We start from the raw sequence: 21,600 nt of genomic DNA, 5'->3' as shown, positions 1-21,600 counted from the left end.
TGGATTTTCCGGAATGCTGGATGTTACTCCTATTCCTAACCCAACACTTTTGAGTTCACAGTTAAATTTAAAGGGAATACATGAACCAGGGGAACCGGTAACTGGGTGAGGAGTGCAGCAACTGGGGCCTTAGCGATCGATCGGGACCACGGCAACCGGTGCCCCGGCAACCGAGCGGGGACCACGGCAACCGTGGCGAGCGGGCAACAAGCCAAACGTCAAACAAATGGGATTTCCGTAAGTTCAGACAGCAAATTATTAGAGGTTTCCTGCATTTCCAATTATGTCCCAACTTAAAATGCGGTTAAAATTAAACAGCAGTCGTCAAGAAATTTGAAATGCGTAAAAAAATAAAATGAGGTGGAAAGAAGGCAACGAAAGATCTGCAGTCTGGAACGGGAACTCGGTTTCCATTTCCATTGAGGCTCCCCGACCTGCTGAGTGTTTCTAGTATTTTGTATTTATCTCAAAACTTATAAACCTACTGTTAGTCAGATTCTCTCTCACACAAGAACGTACGCACAATCTCTAGTCAAGTCCAAACAAGTTTCATAGTTTTTTTAATGTTATGTCACACACAGTGAAAAGAAATTCTAAGTTAGTCAAAATACAAATGCGCGTATGTGAAAGTGACTGCAGAACAAAAAGTGTAAACATTTGCAAGAATATCTTCCAAATTTGTTGCTATCTCAAGCTAAAAGAGGCACCTTATTTACCGGTGAATGCGTGAACACCCTCCGCAGGCTTGCACCTAGCCCCGTCTCGCTTCCAATGACCACAGCGGCAGATGCCTCTGCATGCGGGATGTGACAGGGGAAGGTTGGGTGCTGAGACTGTTCACTTCACGGCCAATACTTCCCACTATTTCAGGTGTCGGAGGTCTAGTGAAGGTAGAATCTTGGTCACCTTGTGACCATGGTGATCTGTGACCTTAGTCACAGACGTTTATTAGCAAGAGGGCAGCTGAACACTTGAGAAAGCAGTCATGGAAAGATTAATAACAAGTACACTTGACCCTTGCATGTTCTGCTCAGGGTGTGGAAAACCAACAGTTAACTGTTCAAGATGTAGAAACAAGGAACTGCAAATACTGATTTACAAAAAACCCCCAACAAAGTGCTGAAGTGACTCGGTTGGTCAGGCAGCATCCCGGGAGAACACAGAGTCCCGATGTTTCGGGTCAGGACCCTTCTTCCTTCTTGTACGGAGAAGGGCCCTGACCCGAAACGTCACCTATCCATGTTCTCCAGGGAGCTGCGTGACCTGCTAAGTTACTCCAGCACTTTGTGTTGTTAACTGTTCAAGTATTTGCTGACAACAACCTGCAATAAATAATGGAGCTCGATATAATCTTTTTAAAAATGGACCCGAGGGATGATTATCAGTAGTTTTAAGCCTAATGGGCGATAAAATAAAACAAAAACGTCCTCAAGATCAATTTTAGGCTCCTAACAAGAGTCCAGGTGGGTGTGGTATTGTGCATGGAAAGGAAACATGGATGCATTGCCATTTGGCACTTTAAGTGATGTCAAGGAATAAATTGGTGGTTTCAAAAATCCACAAAATGCTCAGAATTAATTACAAAATACTTTAAGGTACTTGTTTTCAGCCCCATCTAGGTCTGGAATGTGCAAGCCATTTGTCTGTTTGTTTCTGATAAAGTATTCCTAAAGATGAACGAAAGAGACATTGTCAAATTTAGATGCAACGATCCTTTGCCTCTGATCAACCATGTAATGCCATGAACAGCTATGTAATGTTTCCTTGTATGCTTCAAAGTGTGTGTGTGAGGGTGTGAGTGTGTGTGGCATTGGGCACGGCATCCATGTCACCTTCACAGAATACTGAAATATAAAATGACACCAAAGTGCCAAACCTATAACACATTTTAAATTAGTTATTCAGCATCGTCATATCCAACCACAAATATTAAAACTTATTAAATATTTAAATCATTGCTGTAGATAGAGACTGGATAAGTTTCAACAGTGCAGAATGCTTGCTTCAGGAAGCTAGGGCTTAACTTATTACAAAACACAAAACTTGATCAAGGCGTTGGTAATCTTCCCACAACTTCATTAAAAGGCAGATGGAGCTGGTATTTATTCATCAGGAAACAAGACAGGATATTTCTGAGTAATCTGGAATGCACACAGAAAATCAAATTATTAGATGCAATTTCATGCACTACTTTTACCATCCTTCCCCCCCACGCGATTGATACACCAGACCTCCATGCAGGCTCCGCCTACTTCAGTCAGACATTGAACACCCGTGTGGAATTTGGTTGAGGGTGGCATGGTGGTGCAGCGGTAGAGTTGCTGCCTTAGAGACCCGGGTTCGATCCTGGCTGCAGATGCTGTCTGTACGGAGTTAGTATGTTCTCCCTGTGACCTGTGTAGGTTTTCTCCAGAAGCTCTGGTTTCCTTCCACATTCCAAAGACGTGCAGGTTTGTAGGTTATTTGGCTTGGTAAAATTGTAAATTGTCCCTAGTGTGTGTAGGATAGTGTTAGTTGGCGGGAATTGCTGGTTGGTGCGGTCTCAGCGGGCCAAAAGGCCTGTTTCTGTGCTGTATAGAAACATAGACATTGAACATAGAAAGGGCCATTTGGCCCTTTGAGCCAGCACCGCCATTAAATATGATCATGGCTGATCATCCAGAATCAGTGTCCAGTTCCTGGTTTCCCCCCATATCCCTTGATTCCATTAGCCCTAAGAGCAGGCAAGGTGAAGAAACAAGGAACTGCAGATGTGAAAAATCCTGAGCAAAACACAAAGCGCTGGAGTAACTCAGCTGGTCAATCAGTGCCTGTGGAGCAAAGATACTAGAGGAGCAAGATGAACCACTCCGTCAAAATCGCATATACTGAAGTGTAGTACGCAAAGGAGCGTAACGTCCGCCATTTTAGTAAGCAAAACCCACCGTTCGCTCTGCCTCTCGCAGTGTAATCAGAGATTTGGGGGAACAGCATGTGTGATGATACCATAAAAACGCAGAATATATCGCATCTATCAATTCATAGATTTCTGTTATTTTTCTTTTTAAATGTGTCTGCAAGTTTCTGCCTACTAAAATGGCGCCATGACATACTGCGTTTTTTAGCGTCGAGTGGTCTATCTTGCTCTGCTCTATTATCTTTGCTGTGGAGTGAATGGATGGGGGATGTTACGGACTGAAGAAGGGTCCTGGCCTGAAAGATCACATACTCACCCCCCCCACACAAGCTGGCGGACCCGCGGAATTACACCAGCACTTTGTGTTTCGAAACGTGATCTGACTTTGACAGCGACATACACATACTGTTGTTTTCTGAGTTGTAAGACAAGGTTGATGAATGAGCCACTAAGAGAAGATCACCAAAGGTTGGACCATAAGAAGAAAGAATGGAAAAAGTGGTCCAAAAGTGTATCCCACATGAGCTACACCACACCCCACAAAGTGGTCCAATCTCTTCCGATGTATCAAATACACAGCAGAACAAGCTCTAACCCTACCCGGGCAATGTCACCCATGCTGGTGCTGTCCACATTGCGGTAGTGAAAAGGAAAACACTTCTGATGGGAATGTCTCCTGTGATGCACAGACCATGGTGGAAGGTGCTGTTTTGTGCGCCACTTGTTGCATGGGTAGATTGCTCTGCCCCACTTTGGCTGTGTAAATATGAATTTGCAGCGGTCGACGAAGTAAGTCATAGTGACATTGTTGATATTCCCTACACTGCAATTGTGCAGCTGCTCTCTGGGAGACACTTGCTGCGAGACACTCACTGGGCAGGGTTCATTTGTGGAGTGTAGCACGCCCCTGCCCCAGGATGTGCATGCTGACTATTCCTCCTCGCTGGCAGCTCCCAGTAAGTTCTGTGTATGTGTAGTATGTGTAGGAAGGAACTGCAAATGCTGGTTTACACCGAAGATGGACACAAAATGCTGGAGTAACTCAGCGGTTTCAGGTCGAGACCCTTCTTCAGAGTGAGAGTCCAAATTGGTCCTAACGCCGGTCGTCAAGTCAAGTCAAGTTTATTTGTCACATACACATACACAATGTGCAGTGAAATGAAAGTGGCAATGCCTGCGGATTGTGCACAAAAAAGAATTACAGTTACAGCATATAAATAAAGTTAATAAAGTTACTATAGTGTAGACAAAATTTAGTCTCTGGACAATTCCCTCCCAACCAGTGTCCAAGACACTTCATACGCCCTTCGTCTGTTTAATGACTTCCATTTTCCTGGCTCCATCTTTAAAAAAGACTCTCAGTCTGAAGAAGGGTCTCGACCCGAAACATTACCTATTCCTTCTCTCCAGAGTTGCTGGCTGACCCGCTGAGCTACTCCAGCATTTTGTGTCTAAGTTCTGTGTATGGCAACATGTGTACCATTTGCTTCCGTCACCTCACACAGTGCCTTGGATTGGGTTAAGGCAGCGTCTGCAGAGTTATACACCTTCACTACAGCACTAGGATTACAAACCAGCATCTCAGTCCTTGACTAGGGCTCCATTGCACATCTTCCTCACTTCACCAAGCTCTGGCTAGAACAAAAAGATGACAGGCAGGATCTGATGTTGACAATATAATTAATCCGACTCTGCTCCTTGCTTTCATTTTAGGATAGAAAGTGCAATCAGGGGTTATTAAATGTTCAGCATTAATATAGCTGGAGAAATGGCCTCTGCAATAAAGTTGAAGTCCCAAAGCACAGAAGTAGCTTCCACTGTGCTGAAGCAGTAACTGCAGCACCCAGGGGTTTATGCATCACAGTCCATTAGGTCTTGAGGGATTAAGGGATAAATATTGCTCAAACTACCAAAGAGAAGTCCTGCCTTCAGTGGCGCAGGGGTGGAGTTGCTGCCTTCCAGTATCAGAGACCTAGATTGATCCTGACTACGGGTGCTGCCTGTACGGAGTTTGCACATACTCCCCGTGACCGTGTGGGTGTTCTCCGGGTGCTCCGGTTTCCTCCTAAACTCCAAAGGCATACAGGTTTGTAGGTTAATTGGCTTTGGTAAAATTGTAAATTGGTCCTAGTGTGTGGGATAGTGCTAGTGTACAGGTTGATCACTGGTTGGCACAGACCCGGTGGGCCGAAAGGTCTGTTTCCACGCTGCATCTCTAAAGTAAAGTAAAGCAAAGCGCAATCTGGACGATGACACTGCAAGTGTAACAATGAGAACCGTTGCACTCTTTCCTTGTTACATGCCATGGTCTCATTTCGCTTCCTTCCATTTCAGAATCGCTTCCAGCCCTTCTCCTGTCTTACCGACACGACATCGAACTTTGTCATTGACTGGGGGCTATATTTAACTGGTGGCTTTGATAGATATGGCAAAAACTCTGGAGCAAGGCTTGAACTGGCATCATCAGCTTAGATTCTTGGATGTGACTACCGAGACAAAGCCCTTGCACTATCTTAAAACCACTGTTAAGAATTGATCCTCACCATGTATCTGACTACACAGGGTCAAAGATGGGCTTTCAAATTAACATTTTCTCTATAACAAGTTCCACCAGAACTATAAATAGAAGTAAACATGGCCCACTTTGACTGCCCTTACAAGCAACATTGAAGCACTCATGAAAGCATGTAATTACATTTTCTCCAGCTATAATAACCTGATAACATTTATTAAGCTCTGAATGCACTTTATGTCCTAAAACAAACAGGAGGAACAGGATAGAATTATATTGTCTAAATCAGTTCTGGACAGACTTTTTTGATTTAGCAACAAGCAAGCTCACCCCAGAGTAAGAAAGATGAGGAACCAAGGCTAACACAATACTAACGCTCAACATATGAGGAGCAGTTGGCAGCTCTGGGTCTGAACTCGTTGGAGTACAGAAAGATGTGGAGAGGATGCTTCCTTCATTGAAACTTACCAAATAGCAAAAGGCCTGGATAGAGTGGATGTGGAGAGGATGTTTTCACTGATGGAAGTGTCTAGGACCAGAGGACACAGCCTCAGAATAAAAGGAAGTACCTTTAAGAAAGGAGATGAGGAGGCATTTCTTTCGTCAGAGGGTGACGAATCTGTGGGATTCATTGCCACGGACGGCAGTGGAGGCCAAGTCTTTTTAAAGCGGAGATGCTTGATTAGTAAGGGTGTCAAAGGTTACAGGGAGAAGGCAGGAGAGTGGGGTTGAGAGGGAAAGATAGATCAGCCGTGATTGAATGGCAGAGTAGACTCGATGGGTCGGTCGAATGGCCCAATTCTGCTCCTACGACATATGTGCTTATTCCTCTGCCGCAGTGGAGGAGGACGGCACTGCCGGCCGGAGGTGCTCAGCTAATCCAAGGCGCCATGTGTATTCATTGGTGGACATTAAAAAATCCGACAAGAAGGTTTCCACAAGGGCAGGTCAATATCCAACTATATCACAAATATCCTGAAGACAAAGTATAGTGAGTGACCAACTTCCAAGTCACAAGGCACTTCCCTCCTCTGTGCCCCTCCAAAGTCAGATCCCCATTCAATGCTGATCACTTCCCCTCCCTTGGTAACATCACTGAGATTGAAATCCAGTGCCACGGGATTTTAACCAACTGTGAAAGAGAGCGTTTGAAGACAAAGACCTGGAAACCCGGCAGGAGGCACATTACTCGAGATGCTGGCAGTCATCTTCACCCTCCTGAACTATTGGAGACAAGGACAACTGATAGCAGGAGCTTCAAAAGCTTCGAAGAACCACAAACGTTGTCTCCCCAAAGTGCTCCAGGTCTATCGGCAGGAGAGCGGATGATTTGTCGTGTCTTCTCCTTGATAAACAGCACCGTGTGATGACTCTGCTCACGGTGGTACAAGTCTGACAAGGAGGTCACACTGTTTGCACAGATTCCCACAACGGGGCCTCCCCTCCCCAAAGCTCAATCACAGCCAGTAGGTTCCCTGGGGAAAGAAATGCTTCTAAGATGTTCTCAAAACAACCATTGAGAATATAACATCCCCACTGGACCAAGACTACTCAGACTCACGGAGAAGCAACTAGGAAGGCGTCCAAAAGGACGGGAGAATTTTGAAGGCAAATGCCAAAAAAAGGGGTGCACAATAATTAAACCAACCCCCATCCAGTCAAACAGTTCCCAATGTTGGGGGAGTCCAGAACAAGGGGCCACAGTTTAAGAATAAGGGGTAGGCCATTTAGGACGGAGATGAGGAAAAATGTTTTCAGTCAGAGAGTTGTGAATCTGTGGAATTCTCAGCCTCAGAAGGCAGTGGAGGCCAATTCTCTGAGTGCATTCAAGAGAGAGCTGGATAGAGCTCTTAAGGATAGCGGAGTCAGGGGGTATGAGGAGAAGGCAGGAACGGGGTACGGATTGAGAATAATCAGCCATGATCACATTGAATGGCTCGAAGGGCCGAATGGCCTCCTCCTACACCTATTGTCTATTGTCTATTAACTCCAGTCTCCAGTAGAGGTTGAAGATAGGACTCGTTAGTGGCCTCTGGACTGAGGGAACTGCGGTGGAGTTAACCCGTCCTTGACCCCGAGGGACAGCCTGAGAAGATGCCATATTGAATCCTTGCTTTCCATATCGAGATCTTGGCGATGTGCCATATTTTTTTATCACCACAGCTGAGCCGGAATGAGCAATAACTCGAGAGGCAAGTGCTTTGGAAATCACGTTAACATTTTCCCAAACTCAAACCACAATGGCTTGTGCATGTGTCTCTTTGTACGGGCAGGAATCGGGTTGCATACATGCAAAGCCATAAAGATCCAAGTTTGCTTTGTATCAAATGCATCCGTCGAGAACTAAGGGGGGTGGTGGGGAGGGGAGGGGGTGGTGGGGGTAACCATTGGCAAACAAAGAGTACTTTTTGGCGCCCCCCACGTGGCGATTCTTTGTATGCCTAGGTATGCAAAACAAAGCATCTCACTGTAACTTGTCGCATGTGACAATAAATGCACCTCAATCTCAATCAGGAAAGGCTAGCTATGTGAAATTGTTGAATTCAATACTAAATCTCCGATAAGACCAGCAATGTTCATTTTTACTTCAGATTTCCAGCATCTGCAGTTTGATTTTCAAGGGAAGGCATAACAGTCTGGTCTACCCCAACAGCTGCTGACGACCTTCTACCGCTGCACCATAGAGAGCATCCTAACACATGGCATCCCTGTGTGGTACCTCAGCTGCACCGAGGCAGAAAGGAAAGCTCTTCAGCGGGTAGTTCATAGAGCTCAGAGGACCATCGGAACACAGCTACCAGCCTTGGAGGGCATCTACAACACACGATGCCTCAGAAAAACCACCAGCATCCACAAAGACTCTTCACACCCCTGCAACAGTCTGTTCGAACTCCTTCCATCGGGCAGACGATACACGGCCTTCTATGCCCGCACCTCCAGACTCAGGAACAGCTTCATCCCCAGGGCCATAGCTGCTATGAACCGGTCCTGCTGAGCCGGATGGTCACATCGCACAGTGATCCGGCACAGATCTACTTGCACTTTATTCTGTCTTAAAACTGTTACAATTTGTTTCGCTGGGTTGTTGTTGTTTAAATTAATACTGACTAGCTAATTAAATTATTGCATCGTAAGGGAGACGCATTCCCAATCTCGTTGTACCCCTGTACAATGACAATAAAGATATATTGTATTGTATTGTATTGTATTTGCTAAAGGTACTAAGAGTATTTAGTTTAGTTTAGTTTAGAGGTACGGTGTGGAAACAGGCCCTTCAGCCCACCGGGTCCATGCCGACCCGTGATCCCTGCACACTAACACCATCCTACACACTAGGGACAATTTACAGTTTTATCATAGCCAATTAACCTACAAAACTGTACGTCTTTCGAGTGTGGGAGGAAACCTGAGCTCCCGGAGAAAGCCCACGCAGGTCACGTGGAGAACGTACAAACTTCGTACAGACAGCACCCGTAGTCAGAATCGAACCTGGGTCTCGGGCGCTGAAAGGCAGCAACTCTACCGCTGCGTCACTGTATCGCCCGTATTCTTCATACAAAGGAAAATCTCAGTTGTCATATTGTTAGTACCTGCAGTCTGAGAGTTGCCTTCAGAACAATCCCCGCACCTGCTCCGTGTCCGAGTCGAGGTCGATGTCATAGAAGCAAGGCCGAGTGGGTAGTCCTGGCATGGTGCTCATCTGCAAGGACCAAAGAGAATACGTCAAGAGACATAACATTCACTACAGAGACTTGTGGTGCTGCCTACGGCTTGCACCAGTCAGTGTTCAAAATGCATCTGTGTTTAACCCTGGAGCGAAGACCTGCTCGATGATATTCTGTGCATGGAAACGGGCTGCAATTTGTTATTCTACCCGAAATTCTCTGAAAGCAACTCCATAATAGTTCAACCATTAAACTGCTTCCTTAGTGTAACTTTCAAGGCTTTTTGTTCATTACCTCAAAATAACAGGAGAGAGAACTCATCAGCTAATTTGCAGGAATATTAGCTTCGTGATTAGGGGGTGGCACAGTGGCGTAGCGGTAGCGTTACTGCCTTACAGCGCCAGAGATCCTGACTACGGGTGCTGTCTGTACGTGCTCCCCGTGGCTGCGTGCGTTTTCTCCGGGTGCCCCGGTTTCCTCCTGCACTCCAAAGACGTACAGGCTTGTAGCTTAATTAGCTTCGGTGAAAATTGTAAATTGTCCCCAGTGTGTAGGATACTGTTAGTCTACGGGGTCATCGCTGGTCGGCGCGAACTCGGTGGACTGAAGGGCCTACTTCCGCACTGTATCTCTAAACTAAACTAAACCCCCTTTTATCATCCTTATCATGAGACAAAAGATGTAGCTGAGCAGAACTACAGCAGGCTAACAGAACATCAGTCGATGACGGAAAAGGTCAAACACAAAGGGGAGGTAGTGATGCTTTGGTTTTATGGAGGCTGGTCAGACCCAGATGGAGAGCAGTGTTAAGCTGCTGCTAGGACACCCCAGGAAGGAAGTGCTGAGCCTGGAGAGGGTGCAGCACCTGGAGAATAATCAGACTTTGAAGCGTTATATTCAGCGGCACATCAGGAGTTCCAATCTGCTGGCAGGTGGAGAAGCCTTGCATTCACAACCTGTTTCAATTTAAAGAGACATAAAAATTATATTTAAATCTTTTTAGGTTTTAAGATGGAGAAAAGTCTTTGTTTATGTTGAGATAGTTTTGTTTATTGTCACTTGTACCGAGGTGCAGCGAAAAGCTTTAGTGGCATGCTATCCAGCCAGCGGAAAGACTATACATGATATGATAACAATCCACAGTGTCCACAGTGTAAAGTCCACACAGCTCATCAACCACCCATTCACACATTCATGCTCCACACTCCCTGCACACGAGGGGCAATTTACAGAGGCCAATCAACTTACAAACCTGCACATCTTTGGGATGTGGGAGGAAACCGGAGCACCCGAAGGAAACCCACACGGTCACAGGGAGAACGTGCAAACTTCACACAGACAGCATTTGAGGTTGGGATCGACTCTGGGTCTCTGGTGTTGTGAGGCAGCAGCTCTTAAAATGGAGAATGCAGCAGCTTTAGAAAGATTTAAGCCTTTGAGAGGTCTACCCCAGCCAGGATATCTTTTAGTCAACGATCAGACTTCTTTCTCGTCATTTTGTAAAGTCTTGGACACATCTAATGGCACTTTTATACACAGACCCACTGGTTTCACCACAGAGAATCCTCAAGGATTTCCTCAACTGCCCGCAGGGAATATTGCGGGAGGTCGGGTTGTTAATTGGAAGCAAAACTATCTCGCGGCTGGTGAAAAGGCCTGCCGCAGTGTGCATCGTCTGCCTCCCATCCAAAAGGGACTGGGTCCTCTGCTTTTCAGCATATTAATACACGACCAAGGAGGAGGCATCCAGGAGACAGGAAACTGCAGATGCAGGAATCTCGAGCAAAACACAAAGTGCTGGAGGAACACAACCTCTGAGAGGCAGCATCAGTGGACAGAATGAACAGGTGATGTTTTGGTTCGGGACCCATCCGAAGACACAGGAGCAAAAGAGGGCCACATTCCATCAAAAGGACACAAAGTGTGGAGTAACTCAGCAGGTCAGGCAGCAACTCTGGAGAACATGGATAGGCAGATAGTTGGAACATAGGCCAGAGAGTGGAAAGAAGCAGGAGCGGGGGGGCTTCACAACTCTTCAAACCCGTCTCATACCCTCTGTTCTTATTGCTGGCCTTTTTTCCAATCATCTGCCTATCAACCCCCCCCCCCTCGCCTATGTCGGCCTATGACCTGCTACACTTTGCACAGCCTCTCACCTTTTCCAGCTTTCTTCTCCCTCCCTACAATCAGTCTGAAGAAAGGGTCCCGATACGAAACGTCACCTATCCATGTTCTCCAGAGATGCTGTCTGACCTGCTGAGTTACTCCACAACTTTGTGCCCTTTTGCGTATTAACCGGCATCCGTGGTTATTTGTTTCTACATATAACACACGTTTGCTGGCAACTTCGATTTCTATACTTGCATTTCTGAACAGTTGGAGTCACACAGCACCTTAACAGGTCTTTCGGCCCACACTCAAGCACCCACTTTACGCCAGTGCCAGACCAATCCTATTCTCATCTCCCAACATTCATGGCAATAATACGCCACCTGCCAGATTCTACCAGTCACCCACTCATCAGGAGAAATTGATAGTGGCCAATTAACCCACCAGTTCACACATCGTTGGGAAGAAGTAGGAAACCGAAGCACTCAGTTGTAGTGGATGACACCATCACAGGACGAGCATGCAAACTCCGCACAGACAGTGCCTAGGTTGCCACCACAATACGTCAGAATGCGGAAGTTAAAAGACATCTCCAAGGTCCAGTAAATCGATCACATTTTTACATTCATAAAAGGCAGCCATCAAGTACTCATGCATTTTGACCACACATTTACAGCACTGAGGCATCTACCAATGTACTGAAACACGCTTTGAGACTATTCAGAGAATCGCAACTGTTGAAAGTTGTTTGTTTCAGTTCTTCTGCGTAATATTAGATAACACCGCACTAAAACATGCCAATATTCTGAAGCTTATAAAGGGAAGTGTACTTTCCATCCCATCTTCATTATAAAATCAGAAAGCATAAAATTACACCGAGTAGCAATGGGAAAAGCCTGATGTTAGACGCATCTCCCAGATCGCAGGCCTCTTATTTTGATGGCCGGCCAAAAGTCTGGCAATTTTACAAACAACCTTGGCTGGCCTTTCATTCCCATGCCCAAAGGAACATTCAGTTTCAAAAGTGTCTGGGAAAGGCTACTCCAACACTGCGACAGCAGTTGATAGTGATAGTGAGGTAGATTTTCAAAGTCTACAGAGAGACTTGGGCCTTTTGGAAGGGTGGGCTGAAAGATGGCAGATGGAGTTTAATGCTGATAAGTGTGAGGTGCTGCATTTTGGTAGGACAAATCAAAATAGGACGTACAGGGTAAATGGTAGGGAATTGAGGAATGCAGTGGAACAGAGGGATCTGGGAATAACTGTGCATTGTTCCCTGAAGGTGGAATCTCATGTGGATAGGGTGGTGAAGAAGGCGTTTGGTATGCTTGCCTTTATAAATCAGAGCATCGAGTATAGAAGTTGGGATGTAATGTTGAAATTGTACAGGGCATTGGTGAGGCCAAATCTGGAGTATGGTGTGCAGTTCTGGTCGCCAAATTATAGGAAGGATGTCGACAAAATGGAGAGGGTACAGAGGAGATTTACTAGAATGTTGCCTGGGTTTCAGCACTTAGGCTACAGAGAGAGGTTGAACAGGTTGGGTCTTTATTCTTTGGAGCGTAGAAGGTTGAGGGGGGACTTGATAGAGGTTTTTAAAATTTTGAGAGGGACGGACAGAGTTGACGTGGGTAGGCTTTTCCCTTTGAGAGTGGGGAAGATTCCAACAAGGGGACATAGCTTCAGAATTGAGGGACAAAGGTTTAGGGGTAACATGAGGGGGAACTTCTTTACTCAGAGGGTTGTGGCTGTATGGAATGGGCTTCCGGTGGAAATGGTGGAGGCTGGCTCGATTTTATTATTTAAGAGTAAATTGGATAGGTATATGGATAGGAGGGGATTGGAGGGTTATGGTCTGAGTGCAGGTAGATGAGACTAGGTCAGGGAGAATGGTCGGCGTGGACTGGTAGGGCCGGACAGGCCTGTTTCCATGCTGTAGTTGTTATATGTTATATGTTATAAGACAGATTTTCCCTCCACCCCATTTACACTGACTACATACAGGTTGTGACAGGGTCTGCTCCCATGAACTGTTTGCAACGTGAATATTTCATCAGTCAGAATTGAAGAAGTGTGTGGCGGAGGATCACAGAAAGGCCGGTGATGGGATAGTAAGCAGGCGCGGGAAGAGTGGCCACACTGAGTCAGGGAGTGAGCCTGCTCGGTGCTCCCCCTCGATCGTTGAGCTGGGGGTGAGAGGCCCTGTGGAAATGCCCCATCCCACCCAGCCCCACAATAGCCAGTGTACTCAATCCTCCGATCTCCCAAACGCTTGCTCGTGTGTACGAAGTGTATAAACGTTGGGTGTTTGTAATCCAGGGAGGACCTGTACACTGAGCGGAGCTACTCTAGAACTTTGTGTTTTACTCTAGATTCCAGCATACATAGTTCCTTGTATGGCCACAACTGTTGGACCAGGACTGGGCACAAGAAACTGCAGATGCTGGAATCTTGAGCAAAAATCAAAGTGCTGCAGGTCAGGCAGCATCTGGGAACGGACAGGCAATGCTTTGGCTCGTAATGGTTCTTCAGTCTGAAGGGTCGCAACGCCAAACATCGTTTGTCCATTTCCTCCACAGATGCTGCCTGATCTGTTGAGTTCTTCCAGCATTTGTTTTTTTTTCACTCTAGGAACCGTACAGGTAATCACTTAACCAGTACTGAGGTAGAAATCTCTTCATTCAGCTCATGGTTACTATCCTGAGGCAAATAGCATCGGGATAATGGAGTGGGAGAACCTAGACAACAATCGTCAGAATCAAATGAGCCACCAATGTTTGACCTGCAAATTTCATTCACTTCAGATCCTCAGGTCCTTTCTTACAGCAACACAACTGTGATTGGGTTTTCAAGAACCAAGTTTAGATTTTGTTTTCAGGAGTGAGAGAGACTGCTATAAATTGAAGTGATCCCACTCTGTGGTGAGGGGGTTGCTGGGCAGAGGACAGTCTTGTGCAGTTTTGACCACACTGCACACAGAGGTCAGCGGGCGGCACGGTGGCGCAGGGGTAGAGTTGCGGCCCTACACCGCCAGAGACCTGGGTTCGATCCTGAATACGGGCGCTGTCTGTACGGAATTTGTACGTTTTCTCCATGTCCTGCGTGAGTTTTAGATTTAGATTTTAGATTTAGATGTAGATTCTACAGCGCGGAAACAGGCCCTTTCGGCCCACCAAGTCCGTGCCGCCCAGTGATCCCCGCACATTAACACTATCCTACACACACCAGGGACAATTTTTACATTTACCCAGTCAATTAACCTACAAACCTGCACGTCTTTGGAGTGTGGGAGGAAACCGAAGATCTCGGAGAAAACCCACGCAGGTCACAGGGAGAACGTACAAACTCCATACAGACGGCGCCCATAGTCAGGATCGAACCTGAGTCTCCGGCGCTGCATTCGCTGTAAGGCAGCAACTCTACCGCCGCGCCACCGTGCCGCACAAGCTCGGGAGCTTCTCCGGGAGCTCCGGTTTCCTCCCACACTCGTACAGGTTTTGTGTTTATTGGCGACGGTAAGATCGTAAATTGTGCCTAGAGTGCGTAGGATGGTGTTACTGTGCCGGGATCGCTGGTCGGCGTGAACTCGGTGGGCCGAAGGGCCAGTTTCCGTGCTGTATCTTTACAACTAAAAACTAAAACTCAGACAGGCTTGCTGCACCACTACTACTCTGCCTGCATGCCAAGTAGTCAGATGCATAAAAAAACTTCAGCATAAATCAGACTTCCAGTAAAACTGATGGCACCCAACTGAGCAATGACTCACAGAATCTAATAAAGCTCAGACAGTTACGAGCCCATGAGGGGTAAAGGTACAAGGACCATGAAGTCTAAAGAATTTTTACAACAAAATAAAATAAATTGAACCAATATTTGGTTCAATGGTGCATTTATTGTCGTGTGTGCGCGTGCAAACTTACAGTATTTTCTTACAGTCCAGTAGAGTATTGTCATACCTAAGCACGTCCCCAATTAGTAAATAGTACAGAAATAGTCCACTGATCCCGGGTGCCTGTTTTGGCGTCATTATCAGAGTCCAGTCCGCGCTCTAGGTATTATGAGTGGTGCCCGTTATAGGCGAGCCCCAGGCTACTGCGGGTCCCCCTGCCATCGCCTTTCCTTGGACACACGGGTTGACCTCCAAACCGATGTCCCTCTCCTGTACATATGTGACCAGCTCAGGAAGTTAACTTGGTTGGCATGGATGAGTTGGGCCAAAGGGCCTGTTTCTGCGCTGTATAACTATGACTATGACTGATCTAACCTGCTTGACTCCTGTTGGATGCCATTGTGCTTAGTTTCGTTTAGAGATACGGCGTGGAAAGAGGCCCTTCGGCCCACCGAGTCTGCACCGACCAGCGATCACCCGATACACTATCCTACACACCAAGGACAATTTACAATTTTACAGAAATCAATCAACTACAAACCAGAATGTCTTTGGAATGTGGGAGGAAACCGGAGCACTCGGAGAAAACCCATGCGGTCCCTGAGAGAACATGCAAACTCCGTACAGAGAAAACCTGTAGTCGGGATTGAACCCGGGTCTCTGGCGCTGTAAGGCCGCGACTCTACCACTGCGCCACTGTGCCACCCCATATAATGTTTAAAAGTGGCTTAACATTTTAAGACCTTCAGTTTATCAAACAAATATCGGCAAACTTATTGATTACAATGTAGTCAAAAAGAATGACACGTGATTGACCGGCATGAAATTTCTATTTCTGAATCAACCTGGTCTTGAAAAACCACATACTTTCAAAAAGCAAACCATCTCAAAGTCTGCATTTTCTGGAAACTACTATGAATATTGTTGGTGATTTTGCCAATTCAACCAGCGAGTACAGGCCCAGTGCTGTCAAGTGGTCATCAGATGTTAATCCACTCATTCATGCCTGAGATCATTCTTGTAAACGTCTGGACCCTCTCCAGAGCCAGCACATCCTTCTCCTCAGATATGGTGCCCAAAATTTCTCACAAGGGATAGAGGTGATCGATGGAGAGTGGGGCTTGGTTGGTTGAAGGGCCTGTTTTCCATGCTATACCTTTAAACTAAACTAAAAGATGGTGCTATCCTACTGTGAACTGTTGTATCCTGCATTAATTTTGAATAAGCTAAGTTTCTCCATGGGGATAAGATGGAAACATTAACGAATCTTTCATGAGGCCACTTTCTTTTACACACAGCAAGCATGGCTTTGGGCTGGAACTCTGCTAGGCAGTTGGTAAAATGAGTAGTCCCACTCTCACCAGAGGCCTGGCTTCCCATTAGTCCCACCCCGACTATCAGTTGAGGCCTACTGGGCACACAGGGAGACTGCAGGCAGCACTGCTGATTCACAGTCCCACCGACTCAAGCTCCATTCTGTATTCTGATGCTGTCTGTGAAGAGTTTGCAAGTTCCTCCCTTGACTACACAAGTTTCCAGAAGGTTCTCCGGTGCCCCCCCACCCTCCCACGAGAAGAGAGGCTGGTGGGAGAATTGGAAGGAGGGCACAGGTTTATGGTGAGAGGAGGAAGATTTAATGGGTACCGAAGGAGCATTTTTCCCAAACACAGAGAGAATGAGCTGCCAGAGGAGGGAGTTGAGGCAGATACAACATTAACACAAGGACTGGTACTTAAAAGACACTTGGACAGGCACATGGACAGGAAGGGTTTAGAAGGATATGTGCCACACATAACCAAATGGGACTAGCATAGATGGGGCATCCTGGTCAGCGTGGATGAGTTGGGCCAAAGAGAAGTCTGTTGAAGGGTCTCGACCCAAAACGTCACCTATTCCGTTTCTCCAGAGATGCTGCCTGACCCACTGAGTTTCTCCAGCATTTTGTGTCTGCCTTCGGTGTAAGCTGCAGTTCCTTCTGACATGTCTCCCAAAAAGGTATCAGGTTGTCTCTACAATTCAAAGTTTTACAGTTCTTTTTCTTGCTGCCAGGCACAAAGTAAGGATACAGGCACCAAGAATTGGGCCACAGTTCCTACATCAGCTTGTTCAATGGCCGAGGGACTGAATGAGGTAATCCCTGCCCTAAATTGTCATACGGACTGGATTCAATTTCACAACTGGATGCAGATGGGTTGGCTCTCACACAGTCTAAGCGTCAAAGCATAAGTTGTAAACAAAAAAAAGGCTTTTCAGTCACACCACTCTTCCTGATGAGTTCTGTTCCGTTGCCTTGCGTGTGACAACAGATAGCTTCAGCAAAGCATCGAGGTCATGCCCCCGGGTTGGAGGAGGAAGCAGGTTATCAAATGTCCTGCCCTGCATGTGACTGCAATTGTGAGCAAATTTACTTTACTGAAATTCCTCTCCAGATCAGTTTTGTAAACATGTGACAAAACAAGTGGTGTGTGTGTGAGAGAGATGCAAGGCTCTCCAACTGAGCATGCAAACAAGATCGTACAGATAACGAGCATGGCTTTTTACTGCATTCAATTACGTCCATCTATTTTAGGCAGAACAAAGTCAATGTCTTCACTCCTGATCGCAACGAGCCCTGGACACAACTCCTCTCTGCACACGAACAGCCACAACAACAAAAGGACACGAAGTGCTGGAGTAACTCGGTGGGTCAGGCAGCTACTCTGGAGAACATGGATGGGTGATGTTTCGGGTCGGTATCCTTCATCAAACTGGTTCTTCGTCAACATGCTCACAACTTGGGCTTTGTGGTCAAACCCAAGACTTTCTCCTAATACCACAACACTCCTATCATAGACAGTCCCACAGTTTCTCGTCTGCCTCATCTCATCATTATCACTATCAATTATTAATATTAAACATTATCAATTCCAATGCTCTGCTCACCTTGAACCTTCTTTAAACTGGAGATGGTTCAAATGCTAATTCCAACTCTCCTGTGGACCAAATACCCTCATTGTCAGCAACCAACACCAGCTCTCAGTGCAGCAATCTTGATCTTAAAACCCTCATCTTTACTTTCAAATCCCTGCCACCTTCCCTGTCCACGTTCGTTGCCTCCTCCATCCCCAAAGCTCTCTGGAATCCTGTACCTTCAACTCTTAGCCTCTAATGCATCTCGATTTCCGAAACTTTACTGTTGGCACTCACACCATCAGCTCCCCACAACCCAAGATGCTTCTTTCAACTTGCCTCTTTGGCCAGGTGTATTTCCAATAATCTCAGGGCCTCAAAAATCAGTTCGACAATGTTTAGAGATACAGTGAAAAGCTCTTGTTGCGTGCTAACCATTCGGCGGAAAGACAAAACATGATTACAATCAAGCCGTCCACAGTGTACAAATACATGCTAAAGGAATTAACATGAATAATGTATAGTGCAAGATAATGTCCAGTAAAGTCTGATCAAAGATAATCCAAGGGTTTCATGAGGTAGATAGCAGCTCAGGACTGCTCTCTAGCTGGGGAGAGGACAGTTCAGTTACCTGAAACTGTCCCTGAATCTGGATGTGTGCATTTTCACATTTCTGTACCTCTTGCCTGATGCCGCAATTTTGCACCAAGACCTGCACCAATACACGTGCTCACCTGTGCAGACATAGATTTCCTTTATGTTACAAACCTACAAACCTGTACATCTTTGGAGTGTGGGAGGAAACCGGAGCACCCAGAGAAAACCCACGCAGGTCACGGGTTGAATGTACCGACAGCACCCATAGTCAGGATCGAACCCGGGTCTCTGGCGCTGTAAGGCAGCAACTCTACCGCCCTTGTGTGACACTCCAAAGACGTACAGGTTTGCAGGTTAATTGGCTCGGTATAATTGTAAATTGTCCCTCTTGTGTGTAGGATCGTGTTAGTGTGCAGATGTCGATGGTAGGCGTGGACTCGGTGGGCCTGTTTCCACGCTGTATCTCTGGACTAAATCAGACATCATTACTCGATGGTTGACTTCACAACAAGTCATGGCACACCTCCTTTAGTGAGTAACAGCAAAACTCAAATAAAATTCAATGCCTATCTATGTTATTCTTTTTGAGAGGTGGAAGAAGGGAATCAGTCTTCAGTGACTTAGGATGCACTTAAGGCGCAACAGAGAAGACCACCAAGCCTTTCAGCTCAGTTTAGATGTCTCAAGTGTGAGCGTTGTAGGAAACCGAGTGGGAACATAATGGAATATGTAACACAAACCCAGGCATACAGGGAGTCGTTCCCATCACGTGTGCTGGTAATGGTGCCATTTGATATTACATTCAACGTTATTTTACAATTCATCATTCTACGGATATTGCTTTTGTCCCATTTGCCTACTGAACCAACATTTTGGGGTCATTTGATCAGCTTGCATGCTCATCACTAACGAGACTGAAGATTGCTGTGCGTGCATTCAGCAAGGCGTTCCAGCCCAGTAAAAACCAGCTGATCGCACAGAAATCTACACAAGCTATTCTCTCCACAGCAGCTGCAGGCTTCTTTTGTGGGTATAATTACTTTCCAAAGCTCACAGGATAAATCTTGTGAGTTCCCAAAGGTTCCACAAGAACCCTCCCTCCAAAATGCTTGCGACCTGAGAGGAGGACATGGGATGTTCACATTCTCAACAAACATCAGTGCAGCGTCATCAGCTAGATCGAGGCAAACAGTTTTTTTTAAAAAGGGAGGCGTTTAATCTATCAGGCTTGTGCAAACATCTAGAAAGGTCTGATGAAGGGTCTCGATCCGAAACGTCACCTATTCCTTTACTCCAGAGATGCTGCCTGACCCGCTGAGTTGCTCCAGCATTTTGTGTCGATCTAGAAAGTTAATCATACCCCTTCGCTCAGTCCACGACTGCACAGTGCAGAGACCGAAGAAGGGTCTTGACCCGAAATACCATCTGTCCATTCCTTCCGGAGATGCTGCCTGACAATAGACAATAGACAATAGGTGCAGGAGGAGGCCATTCAGCCCTTCGAGCCAGCACCGCCATTCAATGCGATCATGGCTGATCACTCTCAATCAGTACCCCGTTCCTGCCTTCTCCCCATACCCCCTCACTCCGCTATCCTTAAGAGCTCTATCCAGCTCTCTCTTGAAAGCATCCAACGAACTGGCCTCCACTGCCTTCTGAGGCAGAGAATTCCACACCTTCACCACTCTCTGACTGAAAAAGTTCTTCCTCATCTCCGTTCTAAATGGCCTACCCCTTATTCTTAAACTGTGGCCCCTTGTTCTGGACTCCACCAACATTGGGAACATGTTTCCTGCCTCTAATGTGTCCAATCCCCTAATTATCTTATATGTTTCAATAAGATCCCCCCTCATCCTTCTAAATTCCAGTGTATACAAGCCCAATCGCTCCAGCCTTTCACCATACGACAGTCCCGCCATTCCGGGAATTAACCTATTGAACCTACGCTGCACGCCCTCCATAGCAAGAATATCCTTCCTCAAATTTGGAGACCAAAACTGCACACAGTACTCCAGGTGCGGTCTCACCAGGGCCCGGTACAACTGTAGAAGGACCTCTTTGCTCCTATACTCAACTCCTCTTGTTATGAAGGCCAACATTCCATTGGCTTTCTTCACTGCCTGCTGTACTTGCATGCTTCCTTTCATTGACTGATGCACTAGGACACCCAGATCTCGTTGAACTCCCCCTCCTCCTAACTTGACACCATTCAGATAATAATCTGCCTTTCTATTCTTACTTCCAAAGTGAATAACCTCACACTTATCTACATTAAGCTGCATCTGCCATGTATCCGCCCACTCACACAACCTGTCCAAGTCACCCTGCAGCCTTATTGCATCTTCCTCACAATTCACACTACCCCCCAGCTTAGTATCATCTGCAAATTTGCTAATGGTACTTTTAATCCCTTCGTCTAAGTCATTAATGTATATCGTAAATAGCTGGGGTCCCAGCACCGAACCTTGCGGTACCCCACTGGTCACTGCCTGCCATTCCGAAAGGGACCCATTTATCCCCACTCTTTGCTTTCTGTCTGTCAACCAATTTTCTATCCATGTCAGTACCCTATCCCCAATACCATGTGCCCTAATTTTGCCCACTAATCTCCTATGTGGGACCTTGTCGAAGGCTTTCTGATAGTCGAGGTACACCACATCCACTGACTCTCCCTTGTCAATTTTCCTAGTTACATCCTCAAAGAATTCCAGTAGATTTGTCAAGCATGATTTCCCCTTCATAAATCCATGCTGACTCGGAATGATCCTGTTACTGCTATCCAAATGCTCAGCAATTTCGTCTTTTATAATTGACTCCAGCATCTTCCCCACCACTGATGTCAGACTAACTGGTCTATAATTACCCGTTTTCTCTCTCCCTCCTTTCTTAAAAAGTGGGATAACATTTGCTATCCTCCAATCCACAGGAACTGATCCTGAATCTATAGAACATTGAAAAATGATCTCCAATGCTTCCACTATTTCTAGAGCCACCTCCTTAAGTACCCTGGGATGCAGACCATCAGGCCCTGGGGATTTATCAG

At 46.3% G+C, this 21,600-nt stretch overlaps 1 protein-coding gene across 2 annotated transcripts in view; it reads right to left on the bottom strand.

Annotated features, from left to right (window-relative positions):
- Positions 1–549: 549 nt before the first annotated feature.
- mthfd1l (methylenetetrahydrofolate dehydrogenase (NADP+ dependent) 1 like) overlaps positions 550–21,600 on the bottom strand; it is a 172,549-nt gene continuing 151,498 nt past the window's right edge. For both annotated transcript variants that reach the window (XM_078405549.1, XM_078405548.1), the window contains 2 exons: positions 8,999–9,108; positions 550–2,141 (listed from right to left, as the gene is read on the bottom strand). In XM_078405549.1, the coding sequence (XP_078261675.1) occupies positions 9,019–9,108 (90 nt within the window). In that variant the 3' untranslated portion in view covers positions 550–2,141; positions 8,999–9,018. The remainder of the gene's footprint in view (positions 2,142–8,998; positions 9,109–21,600) is intronic.

Source organism: Rhinoraja longicauda, chromosome 9, assembly GCF_053455715.1.
Source record: "Rhinoraja longicauda isolate Sanriku21f chromosome 9, sRhiLon1.1, whole genome shotgun sequence".
NCBI lineage: Eukaryota > Metazoa > Chordata > Chondrichthyes > Rajiformes > Arhynchobatidae > Rhinoraja > Rhinoraja longicauda.
This window is presented reverse-complemented; position numbering and strand designations above follow the sequence as displayed.